At 38.7% G+C, this 17712-nt stretch overlaps 1 protein-coding gene and 2 long non-coding RNA genes across 3 annotated transcripts in view; 1 reads left to right on the top strand and 2 right to left on the bottom strand.

The window, feature by feature from the left end:
• Positions 1-612: 612 nt before the first annotated feature.
• LOC122669500 lies at positions 613-8077 on the bottom strand. Its single transcript, XR_006334028.1, has 3 exons — positions 8056-8077; positions 4910-4914; positions 613-749 (listed from the first exon to the last, which is right to left on the bottom strand). It is a non-coding gene; the product is annotated as an uncharacterized LOC122669500 (long non-coding RNA).
• On the top strand, positions 7066-7494 carry LOC122669499. Its single transcript, XR_006334027.1, has 2 exons — positions 7066-7223; positions 7341-7494. It is a non-coding gene; the product is annotated as an uncharacterized LOC122669499 (long non-coding RNA).
• A 4218-nt stretch (positions 8078-12295) lies between the features above and the next one.
• LOC122668959 (E3 ubiquitin-protein ligase RKP-like) overlaps positions 12296-17712 on the bottom strand; it is a 29502-nt gene continuing 24085 nt past the window's right edge. Inside the window, exons 8-10 of the mRNA XM_043865559.1 lie at positions 16672-16871; positions 16191-16389; positions 12296-12728 (exon numbers count right to left, since the gene is read on the bottom strand). Of these exons, the coding sequence (XP_043721494.1) occupies positions 12423-12728; positions 16191-16389; positions 16672-16871 (705 nt within the window). The 3' untranslated portion in view covers positions 12296-12422. The remainder of the gene's footprint in view (positions 12729-16190; positions 16390-16671; positions 16872-17712) is intronic.

The following is a 17712-nucleotide window of genomic DNA, read 5'->3' as shown; positions in this document are numbered from 1 at the left end:
TTATGATAGAAATAGAATACCTAAACACCTCTGTAATTGAATGCGTCTGCTGTCTTCACCAGTTCATGACCTCCCCCAGGAAAGGGTAGCACTGTTAAGTGTTAATAGAAGCTCAATTAGTTAGAGAATATTTTTGGTAATTAATTGTCACATAAATGATAAATCCCTATGAACCATGGGGAGGTCCACAATCCACTGTTCCGATCGAGACAAAGCATATTAATTAATGCATTTAATATACAAGGAGGGAGGTAGTTTGGTAAATAACAGATTAAATGATCATAAATTCACCTTTTAATTGGATGCTTCAGAATTGAGACCAGACTCCCTCCCTCCCTCCCTCCCTACCTAGTAAGGGAGATAGGAAAGAAGCAGAAGCAGAAGCAGAAGCAGAGAGATCCCGGCCCCCAGTTGGAAAAAAAAATGGAAAGTTTCTCCAAAGACAGTGAAGCTGAAATGCCAGAGAGAAAAGCAGAAGCAACTCTTTCTTCTTCTTCTTCTTCAAGTTCAGACAGATGCAGCCACCCCTGTGGTTTCTTACAGCTAGTTATCAGGGATTTTCTAAAGTGTCTGGGCTTAGAGACCACCTCTGAGGCTCCTCCACAAAAGCAAGACTGCAGGCCCGATCAACCCACTCCTCAGGATTCCTCTTCTTCAGCATCAGGTCAAGAAGCAGATGATCCTCCTTCAGCTCCATCTATCAGCTCTGGTTCAACCCCCCAGACCAACTAATCTCTCTCTCTCTCTCTCTCATTCTCATGTACGTGTGCTGGCTTGACTTGTTGATAATCGATACTTGTGTAATCTGCATTATGATATGAAAATTTTGATTCATCTTAGTCTTTTCTTTTTTGGGAAAGAGGGGGATGAGTGGTATAACAAGGGGAAGGAAATGGAGAAGGAGGCTAGGAGTGGCCCTAAACCCACTCCAGTCCTGTGTGTTCTTTGTTGTTATGTGCCTCATTTGCCCAACAGCATGAGTTCAAGTCCCAGCTGAAGGTATACTTCCGGCCAGTCCAAAGGGCACTTCCCAATTATCTCCTCCAGTTTGCTGACCGGCCCAGTTCTCCAGTTCTTCTAATAGGGGGATGGTGGCTCCCACCCGGGCAAAGTATTTGGGCATGGGTAGAGAGGTCATTTCAGCCCCCTTTATTAGAGGAACTGGAGAACTGGGCCGGGCAGCCAACTGGAGGTGATAAAGATCCATAATAATATCTAGACCGATCTAAAACAAGGATTCGGCTCCGGTTCACTGGTCCACCCCCAGATTTTAAAAACAATGGTCTAGCAGACCCCTGAAATTTTCATCCTCTTATGACCTACCCTAATTGTTACACCCTTGTTAAAAATTCAAGGTTGCGTTTGGTACGCGTTCTCGGAAACGTTGGAAGTTGTAGATAACAATTAACATCTAAGTCACGCCCTCCATACTTCCAATTTAATAACTCATATGATTACCAGTTAATAAGACAACAATCAAATGTGATTAATGCCCCTTTAATTACTTCAATTGCAAATTTCAATTATGAACCCAAATGGTACACTGGTCAATCATTTCTACTTGATTCTCCAAAAATACCAGATTATGGAAATGGAAACAATTAAGCAAATATGACAATCAAATTCGGTTATCTATGGACGCTAGTATGGTTAAATTAAGTATTATGAAAGGGAAAAGGTTCTCTTGGCTGTCTGGGCAGGGAATGCTTGTACCTCTGCATGTTTATCTCTCTCATTCTCTAATGTATGATACCGTTTTGTCATATCTTGTTTGGCGTATTTCCTCTATGTTCTTGCTCAAACTAAAGGTGTCAATCAATTTGATTTTGGTTTTCGGTTCATTTTCAGTCTTGTTCAAGATGTGATTACTTACGTATTGAAATCATATTGAAATCAAATAATTTTCATAACCTCAAAACCAAATCGAATATGTTCGTTTATTTGGTTTTTATTTAGGTTCATTTGGTTCGTACACGTTTTAGAAATTCAGTTCAAATTTGATTTAAATGGAAATAACACACTGAGAACCTAAAAGAATAAAGTTGGTAAGGAGATTATAGTCCCACAATGTCATTTATGGTATCTTTTATCCATTTTTACACAACCCAATAAAGACATGATTATAGGGTTTAGTATGGTTTAGATTTGATTCGGTTTATATGGATTACATTTTATTTAATTTGATTCGATTTCAGTTATTAATCTAAAATCAAACCGAATGAAATTTCACTTTTCAAACCAAAATGAACCGAACATTTGTTGGTTTAAAACAGTTTCGTTTGAACGGCGGCTTTCTTTTTGGTTTTCGGTTCCGGTTCTAACGAGACAACCTTCAACTCTCTCTCTCTCTCTCTCTCTCAGAAACAATCTGGAACGAATAATCGAAAATGAGACTCATTGAAAGCTCCAGAAGCAAATATAGCAGTAGTAGTACAAGTACTACAGAGGCAGTTGGATTGTCACCATACACTATTTAATATACATGAAGCTGACATCATTATCAATTTATCCCAGAAACCGAACCACCCTATTAAAGTCCAGACCAGAACTCTAATAAGAAGGAGTCATGAACAAGAACAAAGAAGGTAAGAGGAAAGGAAGCAAGACATCCCAACCAAGGAATGGCGGAATTTTCGTTAGAGGAGCCAACTCCCAAACAGAAAACATCTGTATCAGCCGCTTACTCTTCTTCTTCTTACAGAGGCCCCTGCTATTTTCTTAAACGAGCCATCAATGATGTCCTCAAGTGCTTGTGTTTCGATTTTATCTCTGAACCTTCTCTGGAACAAGTAGATGAAATCAAGACTCATCGAACCAATTTCGCTGAACTTGGAATGAAAACACAAGTAATCTCTCTCTCTCTCTCTCTCTCTCACTCATAGTGGTTTTTTCTTTTTTTTTCTTTTTTATAAGACTTGAAGTCAATTTATGGTTCATGAACAGGAAGATGGAGCACAAACCGAAGCGGCAACAGGTAGAAGGCCCAAATCGCCGGCCATAGACCCTGGAAGTAATCCACAGGTGAATAGTAACAGAGATTATGCTGTCGTAGCGGTAATAGGTAGAAGCCCCAACTCGCCAACCATTAACTCTGGAAGTAATCCCCAGGTGAACTAGAGATGATGATGCTATCTATATCTACGGATGAAGTCAACTGTCATAGAGATGATGGTGATGATGCTAAATCTACGGATGATATCTGACTCGATCTCATCATTTCTAGCTAGAGACTGTCATATGACATAAAATGACTAAAAGCAATTCCTATATTGGCTTTCGATTTCCTAGTACTACTTCAATGACTTTTTTTTTTTTTTCTCTCTCTCTCAATAAAATTTCATTCAAATAAGTTGCATGAGATACACAAGTTTGAGTACGAGTAATATTCGAAACCAGAATATGACAATTCTATCATACATACAACCTCCACGACAAAATTGATATGGTTTTTATCAAAAGAAAAAACAAAATAAATACAAAAGTAATTTGGATAACCGAAATGGGTCATGATTCATGCTGTGACCATCTAAATTGATAATTATTTGTGGCATGCCTCTTGTGACAAACAGTTGAATAGGCAACATGGTAGTTGGGTCGTTCTATTGTGATCTAGTGGTCGTTGGTTTGAATCGAGAAACACTGTGTCTGTGAAATAAAGGTAATTAATAGTGTGTTCATTATGACCTAACAACTAATACGGAAAATACATATCGATATATCTAATCTAATGGCCAATTCCAATGTCATCTGGACCAATACGACAAATACATATCGGTATCTCAAACGACCAATACCAATGCCAATGCCAATGCCAATGCCGGCACTATATATGAACTAAATTCTTTGGTTTATGTTGTACAAACCAATACGGTAAATACGTCTATCGCTATCTTTATATGGACTGATACGGTAAATACATAACGGCATCACTAATAATTCATTGTGGAGTTCGGTGCTTTCTCAATCCGACATTCCAAGGGTGAGTGACGTACAGGTCCAGTCCAGGCCCACGATAAGTCAACAGTCAACGTAGTTACAGTCCAATTCAGGATTTAATTTATGACCCCAACTGTATTACGTCCTTTTTTACGAGTAATAAAACAACCAAACTCTGGTCAGAAATTCGAAAAAGTTGAGTCACAAATCGATTTCTTACTCCTTAATAATGGAATTTGTGGTTAAAATCACAGTTGGAAAATATAGATTTATCAAAATTTTAAAAAATCTGATCAAGAATCATGTAGTTTGTAGAGGGTTTTTTTTTTTAAAAGCAAAAACCCCCCACTAAGGGGCAAAATTTTATTCATCTTGAGGGGGAAACAAAGATTCCAGACAAGTGTCCTCCCACCAACTGGACTCTCGGGAAAAGAAATGGCTCATTTAACAATGTTATGGATACAAACATCAAAATTTTTTAAAATATACAAGAACTCACAACTATGGAAGCTTTGTTGGAGATTCCGGATGTCTTGAACATTTACTAATGTGATTGAAAATGAGGGCGAACAATCCTGTTGCCTTTAACTTTTCAATCAATACTAGACAATCTGAGAACAATGCAAGCTTGTGATACCCTTTCGACTTTGTCTTTTAAAGACCAAGACGCAAGGCAAGGGCCTCTCCCACAAGACAGAAATTGAGGCCAAATGATCCTTAACAATCCACTGGATATTTATAAATGATATAGGCCTAGGATACATAGCCATGGATTGTAGAGTTGACTAGGGTAAAAATTACTAGAATTGATGATAAATCATCAAATAAGACTTTCAATGAATCAAATGTTTTGTTAAAATATGATCAAATCAGCTCACTATTTCACTTGTGTGACTGAGTTGAGTAAGTTAACCAATAAATGTAAAAACAAAACAATAAAAACCCTCAAACTCTAAGTTTTATTCAAGATCACCTCCCCTAGGATGGATGCTTTTTTGGATAGAGGGTAAACTCTAAACTTGTTTGAGACCTTTAACTTCTATTTTTGTCGGATGGATGTTGTTGAAGTACGTTTTCTAATTTGCAAGTGGCAAGTACTTTTGTCAAGAAGCATGCCATGACTATTTGTTTTTGGAATATGAATTGGTTAGTATATATATATGAATCTCAATTATTGACAAGGTTTAAGCTTGTAAGGGACAAGCAATCCTGTTTATATATGATATGTTTGTTTTTGAATAGGTATAAATATGCCATGGTAGGTATTCTAATTTGCAAGAGACAAGTTATGTTATTAGATTTATAAAATAAGTTAGTTAATCACATTTGCTTATATTATTGAACATGTTTACAATGTTATAAGTTTGAAATCCAATGGTATATATATATATATGTGATTCCCCTCCCTCTTTTCCTTTGCATATTGTTTTATGTATTTTTATTAATTATGCATATTTATTGTATTTAAAAAATACAAAAAAACCATGGCTCACAGAGAGCAATTTTTGTGTCTAGCCGTGGGAGCCACGCTAGGTGCGCAACTGGTTAGCATTTTCTCACCCATATATATTTATAAGAAAAAGAACACTAATCAGTTAGGTGGCTAGTGTGGTTTCAACGCTTAGACACAAACCGATGTTTTTTTGCACAAAAAGACCATTCAGCCCCTAACGATCGGTTAGCATTCTCTTGCCCTTTATATATTTATATGAAAAACCAAATTCGTAAAAGTAACAACTCTATTTTTACCCCCAAAAAAAAAAGTAACAACTCTATAAGAACAAGGGGTGCAAGTTTGGCCCTATCGGCCCCAACCTGTCCTGGCCCTCCCTGAGCTCGAACAGGGTTTGGGCTAAGATATTTGGCCCTGAGGGCGGGTCAGGATTGGAAATTTCTGGCCCTAAATCAGGGTCGGATCGGGTTAGGGTTGAGGCTTCAGGCTAAGTCTAGCCCGGTTCGATCCGATCCTATTTTAAGTTATATTGTAAAATATATTTGGATATAATACATATATTATAAACTTTAAATGTCACCCACATTTTGTTATAAAATATATTATATATGAAGATAATAAGTGATATAATATATTTTATTTATGTAAAATTGATAATTTTCTCCCCGGCCCATTCCAACCCATGCATTTCCTTCCCCCTCCCCATGATCAGGGCCAATCAGGATCAGCCCAGCCCCGAGGCCCCCGACCCAGAGGGGAGGTCAGGGTTGGATTTTTTAGGCCCCAAGTCAGAATCAGGTCGGGCCTGGGCCCAGGTAAAAGGACTCAGGGTTAGGCTAGAGTTCTGTGAAGCCTGGCCCAACCCGACCCTGTTGCAGCCCTAATTAAGAACCCATTATCCCAACCCGAGACTAAATCAAACCGGACCAAAATTGACCTTTAACTTAACAGTTTGGTTTCGATTTGGCTTATTACTAAGCCCAAAATTGGATCATCTCCGACTGATTGACACCACTACAGGCCCTATTGGTGTGCCATAAAAGATTCCCCTTACCCAGCAGCGTGAGGAACCCTCTCCTTAAAAGTTAATATATAATTAATTGGGACGGAAAGAATGATTCCTAGACGCGTAGAGTCTGCGTCCAAACAAAGGAGCGTGCAAAATAATTACCCACTCCCGACCCTATAATAAGAAAATCTCATCCATGTTGCCACTTTCTCTCCTCTTCACATGAAATAAACTCACCACTTTCATATTTTAGGAAGTCATTCCACCATATCTCATTTGGTGTGATCTTCTACGCGGCTTCCTCAGAATCCTCTCCCATAATTTGTATAGTATTTTAAGAAGTGGGTTTTTTTAACTATGGTTACTATTTTGGTTTTAGTGGGGTAGGGGGAGGGGGGTTTGGAGGGTTTGTTGTTGAGTTTAATAAGAAGCGAAGAAGACCAACACTGAAGCAGAAATAGAGAGTTGATCATCAGTACTTTATGGTGGCATTTAATATAAAGTCCAAGTAATCACAGAAACCAATTACACCGTATTAATAAAGGCCACATTATACCACAACTATTCCGAAGACCCAAGAAGAAGAAGAAGAAGAGATCGGCAAGAATGGAGGAGCATTCGAGAGAGGAGTTGATGCTGCCGAAACAGAGAAGAACAGCAGCAGCAGTTATGAGTGCTGTCCTCAAATGTCTGGGTTTAGGCCCTTTCTGTTGGCCTTTCTCCAAACAAAGAGAAGATACCAACACCCATCAAAACCCTTCTCCTTCCACACAAGAAGAAACCCAAGATCCCCCTTCAGTCTCCGAACGTGGAATGAAAACTTTTGTATCTCTCTCTCTCTCTCTCTCTCTCTCTCTCTCTCTCTCTCACACACACACACACACACACAAATACACAAAGCAGTGATCGACTGAATTAACTAATATTTGGTTTCATGAACAGGAAGATGTTGCAGTCAAATTCAAAGCTGAGAGAGGTAGAAGGCCCAGCCAGCCACCAATAAACAATGGAGGAGACCCTCAACACCACTAATTAACCTTCCCCTTTTAAGTCTTAAACCTTCCTTTCTTCTACTTTTATAGCTCTGTAACTTTCAACAACATAAATTTGTTGTAGCAGCAGCTAGCCTTGTTTCTGGGAGAGGGAAAGGAGCCAGGGAAGGAGAAAAATGGAATTGGGTATTTAGATAGATGATTGCAATTTACCTATTAGTTAATATTAATGTGGGTTTGTTTCATATTTAGATACAGAATATTATGTATTATTTGAGGATAATGTTTCAACTTAATTTCAAGTTTGCATATTCATATATATATAGTTTGTAAATTCATGTGCGACCTCCCATTAACACTCATGAACTCTACATGAGCTGAAAAAGTGGGAGAAGATGATCATATTAATTTCAATTTTCAGTTAATTGGTGATGAAGTTTGTATCTAATCTTGTTTTTTTTTTATTATTTCATCTGATCTCTGTTCATCTGTTTCTGATCTTAATTTCTCTAAATCCAACTAATACAGTGTTAAATTTACTAGGGTTTCTTAATTCTAAGCAAAAGAATACCATATTTAAATGATTTTTAATTTCAATTTCCTCTATGGGCTCTCTGTCGGTCGCCCTTAACCCTCGAAATGTCGAATTACCCAACTCATGTTACTCTCTCTCTCTCTCTCTCTCTCTGGGCACAGATGGAGAAACCGGTCCCAATTCCCTACAGAGCATAAACGTGACATGTGTCTCATGTATAGAGAATCTCATACTTGTCTATCATGCATGCAAACTACAACACAGATTTTTTACGGCACACTGTCCTGTCTTGCCTGTGCTGCGTGCAGAAACAGGGCCGCACGCAATGACCGTCTTACCCGTTCAAACAAGACGCTCGGACAGGGATAAAGTGATCAATGGGCACTGCCTTATATCTGCACAACACGACAAGATGGACAACCCCCACCCCTTAGAAGATCAGGATCCTCCAAACTACCTACTATCGTTGGTTGGAATAATTTATTTTGAGACCTTCGAATGTTATTGTACACCAGTTGGTATAGGTCCCTCTCTTCTGATAACAAAAACGAAAAAAAAAGGGTATATATAGGTCTCTCTACCTACTAGCTTTAAGTTAAGTTTTTTTATTGGATTGTTCAATGACAAATGAGAGCATCAACATATAATAATTGTGCCTCTTCTTCACCTAATAGCTTTGGAGCTCTCATGGAACTTCTTTGTTTTTTTTTGTTTGTTTGTTTTGGGTCTCTAATCTCAAAGACCATTGTACTTAACAGAATCATGAACAGTCAATATACTGTTCTAACAACTGTTCACTATGGAATGATTCCTGTGAACCATCTCTCTTCCTCCCCCTTCACTGTATCTCAGTGATGAGGCTATCATACAATCATTGGATAAAAGAGACCTTGAATCCAATATCTATAACTAAACAATGCAATCCTTTCATTAAAGAAAGTAATAGATTTAGGACTCCAATTCCCACAATAAAATTAAATATGAGATTGAGTTCATGTCCAACTGCGAAACATACGCTAGAGTCTTCTCGTGTCTATCCCTCTCCTCCCACAATAGGGGGGTAGATATGTCATTTCATAGGAGGGAGGAAGAGGAACAACCTGTCAGTGTTTTTCCTCCCATTAATTAGGAGCTGGCTCTCCACCAGCCGTGGTGCGGGAGCTGGAGGATCCAGCCCAGCAAAAACAAGGGGGGGGGGGGGGGCGCCTATTTGTTTATGCTGAGCTGGATCCCCCAGCTCCGGCCATGGCTGGAGGAGAGCCAAATACCATTAGTTTGGGAAATAGTTTTACAACACCAGCTCAAAAATGAAATTGAATATCTCTTCACATGTATATCACTGTTCATGTGAAAAAGTGATATATCATAAATGCCCCTTCCCTTCTTGTCATATTCCAAAAGGGGTTTCCTTCGTTCGGCTGAAAATGCACTCAGGCAAGAATCCAAACGCGAGTCATTTACCATCCATGATACCTTTGAGTTGGAAAAACCCGAGCACAAAGCCAGGTGGTGGAAGGCATTCTTAAATCCAAGTGTCCAATGCTGAATCGGTAATAGTTGTTCTGTTCTGTTCTGTTCTGTTCTGTTTCTTTTTGTATGTATCCTGATGAACAGTCACTGGGTTTCTCAATAAAATTTAGTGGTCACACTCATTAAAGAAACTGAAAAGGGGAAAGAGAAAAATGAAGAAAACAAAAGAACAGAAACAAAAAAAGCTTGGAATACGCTCAGCTCATCTCATCTTCTCTGCTTTAATTACTTCGCCAATGTTTAGTCCTTGTCTTTGTTCTGATGCCAGGAATCCCTTAAAAATTTCTATTTCTTTTTGGCTTTCCATAGAGAGGGAATTTGTGTCACAGGTTGATCATCTAAAATAAAAATACTGACTTTGTTGTTTCTTAGTCCTCAACCACAAGCAGGATTTTAAAATCCGGGAATCTAGATCGCTCTCGGCCAATTTTTATCTGGATCTGGATCTGGATCTGGATCAGATCAGAATTGGCCGGGATCAAATGAGGAATCGGTCAATATCGACTCAAACAGAAATCACCATAGTGTAACGAAGCTTGAAAAAGTCTGAAGAAGTCAATAACTTTGAAAACACTGGACCATTGATAATACAAAGCAAACAAATTCTTACTTGGTTTTGGGGTTTTATAAATTTCGGCTGATACCCGATCAGGATCTGCCAATCCCCTTTCTAAATCTAGGTTTAGGGAAACTTTGGGCCAATTTTGAATCGATTCTTCACCGATCCTAATTGATTCTCGATCTGATCTATGTCAAAATCGGCCGGATTAGATCTACCATAACCATGTAATTCCAGAACCGATCCAGCAAAACCAAATTTTTTGGGCATATTTGACTGATTCAAATGTGCCAACATCACAGATGAAAGAAGGGTAAAGTCAGGGCGTGGGAATCTTAACTCTGATATCACTTGTTAGGGACTTTGGTAGAATTTATTCTCAAAAGTTAGACATTAACCTAAGTACCTATTAACTCATCCATATATCCATTTATATCCGATGTGAGATTATTTTTCTACCTACCACGTGGAACCCCAACATCAACAGATGAAAGAAGCAACTGTGGAAAGAAATTAATCCACACATCTGACACGTGATCTCTTCAGTGTTAATTTCCTATGAGTTCTTTAGCACACTCTGCCTGCCACAATGCCCAGTATGATGACTTTCTAACTTCATTTGCAGAGCCAACAATCAGAAAATATTCCAGGGCAAAGGACATGTTTTTCTTTCACAAGTACCTTTTAAGTTAGGAAAAACCAACTAAGATGTAGTAGAAAACTGTTTAGATGGGTAAAATGGATACTTGGAAACTTCAGATTTTGTAAATGAATCCCTTGGTCTTGGATCTTTTTATGGTTGTCTACAAGAAATTGAAACCAATGGAATAGGTTTTTAAGAACAAATCTTTGGAAAACTTTGAACATTAACAGAAAATAAATATTATGGTAAATTTGGAATACATGATTGATCACACAACTAAATTAAGATTTTAAATCTCGATATTTGACCAATAAATGGATCTTCTTCCCATACAACAGTTAACGCGTGGCTAAAACAAGTAAATGCGAGCGGGTTCCATGCATCCTACTGGACATGCCCCCTTTCAACCTTCGTTTTTCTTCTTATTTTTGGACTGTTCAATACTTCAAATTGGATTTCATTTACCCATAGATAAAAATGCCACAAAGTAAGAAAATAAAAGAGGTGGAGGGGGTGGAAAGCAGATATTTTTTTACCTTTATTTTATTTTACAATCTTTGACCATAAAATAGTAGATTACAATTTTTATGGGAGACTGGAATGTAAAATTTTGTGACAAAGAAAAGAACAAAAAAATTGTAAAAACTCATAATGAAACAATTCTAATACTAAATATTGAGCACTGGTTTCTATAAAACTGCCCATTAAAGAAGCCATTCTTAAACACCCCAAATATCTACCATATAAATGGTAGGTTGAATGGGAACACATTTTATAGATAGTTAGACCACAAGCACTTCTGGCCACATTTCAATGTTAACCCAAATAGACTTGGCCAAGTGGAAAATATCATGTCGACACCAATAAAAGGTATATAGGTACCTCACCCCTAACAACCCCCCCCCCCTCCCCACCCAAAAAATATATATATATACAAGGAAGTGTGTGCAAACACATGAAAAGGCATATAACCGAATTAAGCTCTGGAATTTATTTCTTTCCGGGAAATTGGAGGTACCAACTAATTCCCCTAGGACTCGTACACAACCCCATAACACACATGAACCGGGTGATTCTAGGAGCCCCACGTTCACCAGAGAATTTCCTCTCAGGCGGGTGGCCCCAAGGAGAGAGGCAGAGTCGAACTCAAGGCCTTCAGTTTCCTTAGGCCTCATCCCTTGCCAGCTGCACTGCCCCTTGGGATTAAGCTCTGGACTATAACATGTGGTTAATTTAAAACATACTGTCTCTATCCAATAATCAGAATTCACATCATCCTCCCTCGTGGCACAATAAAGTGGCCTATTACGAAACACCTCGTGCATAATTCATATTTAGACACTTTTGCCTTAAAAAGTTTGACAGTTTTTATCTTCTTTTAATTTCCAGGGATATTATTACATTGAAATAAGTGATAACTAATGAGAGAGATGAAGCCAACAGATTTTTTTTTCCCCTTCCATTTACATCTCATATTTACAGAATAATGCCTTCTGCACCCTACAAAATTTCCTTGTGAACCATTGCTGCCAATAGTTCACGCTAGTTTGGTAATACTTCTGAACATATTTTCTATTATATATACAAACACCAATTTAATACCATAACAATGCCAGCATCTAGAAACGAGACCACCTATCTTTGGATCACATTTGCCACACATCTGAAACTCCTCAACGCCTTCTGTTTGTTGAGGCCTCAATCTGTTTGATGGATCAAAAACCAGATCCGCGACATGGCCAACCTAGACAAAGTCTATCACCCTTTACACAGTCTTCTCATCATCCCTGAGCACTTCCATGACCGTAGCATTGCAAAAGAAACACCTTTGGCAGTTTAGAAGGTGCCTGGTTATGCAGCCATGGCACGACCTATGAGAACATGGCTCAAATCTAGCATTCGCCACAGAATTATAGCAAATGCAGCACTGGTCATCATTATCCATCTCAGCCTCACCACCAGAAATCATCCCCCCTGCTTTCGTTGATTCTGTCCTGCTTCTAAGGAGGCCAGAGAATTGCTGAAGCTGCCCGAGTCTGGTAGCAGAAGTGTCTCCTCTCAAGGTTCCAGCCTAAAAAATTGGAAGAAAAAAATAAACAAACTTGTTAAGAGTCTTGGAACTGGATACACATTGCAAAGGTAAATAAAGCCAGCAAATGGAGCGAAAACATCTAAACAAAAAGTCATTAAGGGAATGAAGCGGACAGGTCGTAATCAAAAAGATAAAACTCGTTGACATTTCAAAGATAATAACAACAGGCTCTTAAAACCAAATTGCTTCTATTGTGGGAGTTCCACCCTATCCAATTGGGAATGCCGTAAAAGAACTGGTGTTTGGTTTGGAATGTGTCAATTAGACATCACCCTGTTGATATGCTAATAGTTCTAGACAGGTAGACTTAGGACTTTTGTCGCCCGCACACAGGGGGAGGCATGGATGCATGAGAAGTGCGAGTGTGACACAAACATGCTTGTCAAGTATCCCACTTTACTGTATATGGAGCAGACCCAACTATCTAACATATGATACTTGGCATCTCTCTGTACAGTGTCCCCTTTTACCCTTGTCAGCTCAACTAGAACCTAGATCCGATGAACACATGGGCAAGCCAATCTTTATTCATTTGCAAGTTTAATCCCAAACAAAAAGGGTAAAATTAAGCATTGGAATACAATAAGGAAAACCTAATACAGGTGGGTCATATAATTGATGTAACAATTTCCATGTGGTCAATCCAAAGATAACCTATCTATCCAACAGTTTGATTTAGCCACATCAGCTCTCTATAAGAGACTCAAATTAAGAAACGATGTGAAATATAACAAGACTAATCTTAATGAAGGAAATGAGCTACAAGGCCTCTAAATTGAGCTAAAAGCAGACTTTAGAGTTATGAGGTTATTGTGCTAGCATGGCGTTCCAAGACCAAACCTGATGTGTTCTCTTCATATTGTTAACAAAAAAAGAAGAAGAAAAGAAAATCGAGTGGGGAGTCTAGAGCCAAACTCCCTGCATTGGCTGGGTTTTGCAGATGGCCCCAGCAAAGAATCAACTCCATGAGTGCCCTAGCTGATTGTAAATCAGGGCGCAAGAGATGAAATCCAGCCTTATCTCCCTTCCATATGCTAATACTTTCATGAAGAAAAGCTAAATGACACAAAGTTTATGTCCCCATAACAATGCGATGCTCCATGTAGCACATTTGGATGCGCATGGACGGGATCCGTATGATAGAGGACTACAGACCAATCTCACAAGTCAAGTTTCTAACAAGCATCGGAAGTGGTTAAAAGGCGAGTTTAAAGTTTATTAAAAATATAAGAATGACATTTAATTGAAACGAAATCTAGTGGCATGTAGCAAATTCTGATGGTGTAGGGCCTTCAATCATATGGACCTACCATGTTTGCCATGTAGCAAATTCTGATGGAAGACAAAGTTCAGAAAACCCTTGTGACGCTTTTATATACATATATATATATATATATATATATATAGGCTTTTATATATATATATATATATATATATATATATATATAGGCATTTCATAATTTTATCAATTTGAATTCACTCAAGGCTATTCCTCCACTTGTTGGGACTGAAACTTGACCAACAAGATGGTGTAGGGCCTTCAATCACATGGACCTACCATGTTTGCCATGTAGCAAATTCTGATGGAAGACAAAGTTCAGAAAACCCTTGTGACGCTTTGATATATATATATATATATTATAATACTTTATATATCTTTAGTGGATACTAGAAATACTATTTTACTTCATAAAACCATGTAAGATATAGGTTTCAAGGGCCATGGGGATAAAAAAAGAATTAGCACCAACGTGCCATAGCTCCATCGCATGATTATATACCCCCCGCCCTTAGTGGGGATATTTTAAGAATGTTGATGGGGCCATGCCCCCTCCCCCTGGGGGTTCGCCCCTGGATCTAGAGATGAAGCCCATTTCAGAAGCCACCATCTGCAAAAGGAAGACTTACTGAACATATAATAACTAGTGCATTACCCAGAATATTGATTGTAGTCCCACTGGGGGTTTGCCCCTGGTTGTGTGTGTGTGTTGTTAGTGCTATTCTAATATAGGACCTCAACAATACCACCTCTTTAATGTCATTTGCTGGTGTATCATTATTTCATATATTTCTTTCAACAATGAATACAGATTCCGACAACCTGATAGTGATGCAGATTCGTCACCGAAATGGGCTTATTTCTTTAGAAATAAATCTAGGGTTGGGTTATATATATGTTGGGCCTTTGATCCCATGGGTTTTCTATGTAATATGCCACTTTTCTGGGCCTAAAAGAGGGGTACATAGGTTGCATACGGGATTAGCCCAATATTTAGTCTATTTTTATGTTTTTAATTGAACCGGTTTAAATTGGTTGCATCCAATTGGTTCAATTGGTCTAATTTAAGTGAAGTGATCCTATTGGCTAAGAGGTTCTTATATCCTATTGGCTAGTTGGGAATCTTCTTTATTTTAAGTAGTTTAAGTTGTTTTTAAGTCATTAGGACTCTATTTTAAGTCTATTTTAGTTTCCTAGTCAGTTTAAGTTATCTAATAGGTTAGGGATTGAGTTAGGCCTTTCCTTTTTAGAGTAGAAGTCTATTTTTTAGTCTTTTATATAAGGTTGTAAGGGGGCAAAGCCTTGAACACGAATTTGATTAATGAAAAAAGCTTTTGCTTGTTGGCTGCCATTGTTGCTGACTTGTTGCTCCTGTGCTCCTTGTGAGTGTGCATCCTTGTGGTTCTATCAAGGTGGAAAGGGACTGGTGGAATCCGGTTGACTCCTTATGCCGTGACGGCTAGGAGGATCTTCTTCAAATTTGAAGGTGGCTTTATCCTTCACAACTGTCGAAGCTTGCTGCCAGTGGAATCTCCAGTAAGTTTGACGCCAAAATTCTTCTTCTAATCCTCTAATCCTTTCCCCCAATTGATCCCCTTTATTTTTTGTTTGAATCCCATAAACCCTAACTCCATTAAAGCCAAAAACCTGCAACTCAATTCTGTCCAAAATTGCAGAATTTCAAAACTCATCCAAACCCTAACCTTTTTATACCATATTGGCCCCCTAGACCTGCCCATTAATACCCTATAAACCCCTTTCCCAATATCCAACCCAAACCCTAGGAATTGACCTAAATCCTAGTGCTGTCCATTCGAACCAGCAGCGCCTTTTGTTATTTGATCTGGTTGTTTGGCTCCTAGTAGGTCTCCTACCGATCTAGGACTACATTAGATAGTAGTAGTATACAATTCTCATTCTGCTCCAGAAAGAGCCAAAGAAGAATCTGCTCTGGTTAAGACAAACCAACTACTTGAACCAACAACCAAGAACTACAGATTTTACCTTTAGGATTCAAATAAATGTGGCATGCTTCAAGAATTTTAAACTGCAAATCAAATAGGATTCCCATCTCAACCCCCCTCCCCAGCAAACACACACACACACACGGAGAGAGAGAGAGAGAGAGAGAGAGAGTCAATTGAGAATAGTCAAGAACTAACCCAGTTATACTCCAATAGGTACTGGAATCCGCACTGAACAGTAACAGGGCAGTCCATGCTAGCAAAGACTGCCAGAAGATCATTCTGCGATTCTGGATCAAGATTAGCATCCAGCAAATTCAAGATAATCCCGACAAGAGGTGCTAAGACCATGCCTCGGTTTATTTTCTCCTGAGAATGGCCTAGTCGCCTAAGTGGCCTGCCAGTAGGACACAGATACAAACTCAAAAACAAATAAAAATATTATGGAAATGTAAAGAAAGAAACTAAAGTAAACATCAACCAAAAACAAATGGATTTACTAGGGACCTCAGGGGATTCATTAGTACCAGCTCAGTTAGGATCATACTCATCCAGAAGTGATCAACTCAAAATCAGTTTTCACCCACATTCTAGCCATCAAGCTTTTTAAGCATAATATAAAAAATTACAGGTCAACAAGCTAGTAATGAAAAAGCAGACACTCGTAAGGGAAACTTACATGTCGAAAAATTCAGCATCTGCCGCTGAAGTTACTTGGTTCAAAATAAACACAATCAACTCAATTAATCTTCGAAGGTTCATATCAGACCCTGCAAGGAATGCCTGAGGGATCTCATGGGTACAGAATTCCAAGACTCTCGCAAGATTGCATGAGAGATCAAATATGATAATACACTTCCTTTGCTGCAACTCCAACACCTATACAGTATATGTTACAACAATTAAATTAACATATCAAAGGAGAAATGCCAGACAAACAAGCAACTATTGAGGACACTTAAGGAATCCTTGAGAAAATTGGGCGTGATACCTGCAATCTCCAACAAATGGAGCAAATACCCTTTTTCCACAATGTAGTCACAAATGTCAGAAACAGATTTAGGTCTAGGCAATGGAATGGATCAACCTCAAATCTCCAAAGTACAGGAACTCTAGTTATGCAGATGAGTGTTCTAGACATTTGCAATAATTTTAGGTTACTCTTTTTTTTCAGGGAAAATCACTAAAATAAGTTAATAAGTTTTAAAAATATTACAAGTGCCAATGGGTCATCAGGATTGAAGCATCAAAATTCAACCACAAAATTGTGGCCTTGAACAGTCCTAAAGAGGGTTGAAACAGGTCAACTTGAACAAAGCGGGCAGGTCAAATCAACCAAAGCACATAACCCAGACAACCAGTTGATCAGCCAGCTATCAGTTGCATTTGGATCAGGACAACCTCAACCAAGAAACAAGTCAGGTTCAATCCAGGGTTGTAACTCCAGGGAGATGGAGCAGGACTAAAGTTAACTGGGGCCTGAATCCAGCCCCCCTCCACCAACGGCCTTTGGTGCATGCCAAGGTTGGAGACCAGGGGGGAGGAGCTTCTGCTGATCTCAAAGCTCTGGTGTTTTGGTTGCATTAAGCCATGTTATTCAAGCAGTACTAGAGGTGATGGGTGACGTGATGGCAGTTACCAATTGAGTATCCGCAACTAATGGTGATATTTTTCCGTCCAATTCAGGGTGTGAAGTCTCTCTGTTTATCCTGGAATACAT

The sequence above is a fragment of the Telopea speciosissima genome, chromosome 7 (assembly GCF_018873765.1).
Source record: "Telopea speciosissima isolate NSW1024214 ecotype Mountain lineage chromosome 7, Tspe_v1, whole genome shotgun sequence".
NCBI classification, from domain to species: Eukaryota; Viridiplantae; Streptophyta; class Magnoliopsida; order Proteales; family Proteaceae; genus Telopea; species Telopea speciosissima.
The sequence above is the reverse complement of the archived record's forward strand: the minus strand, read 5'-3'. Positions and strand labels throughout refer to the sequence as shown.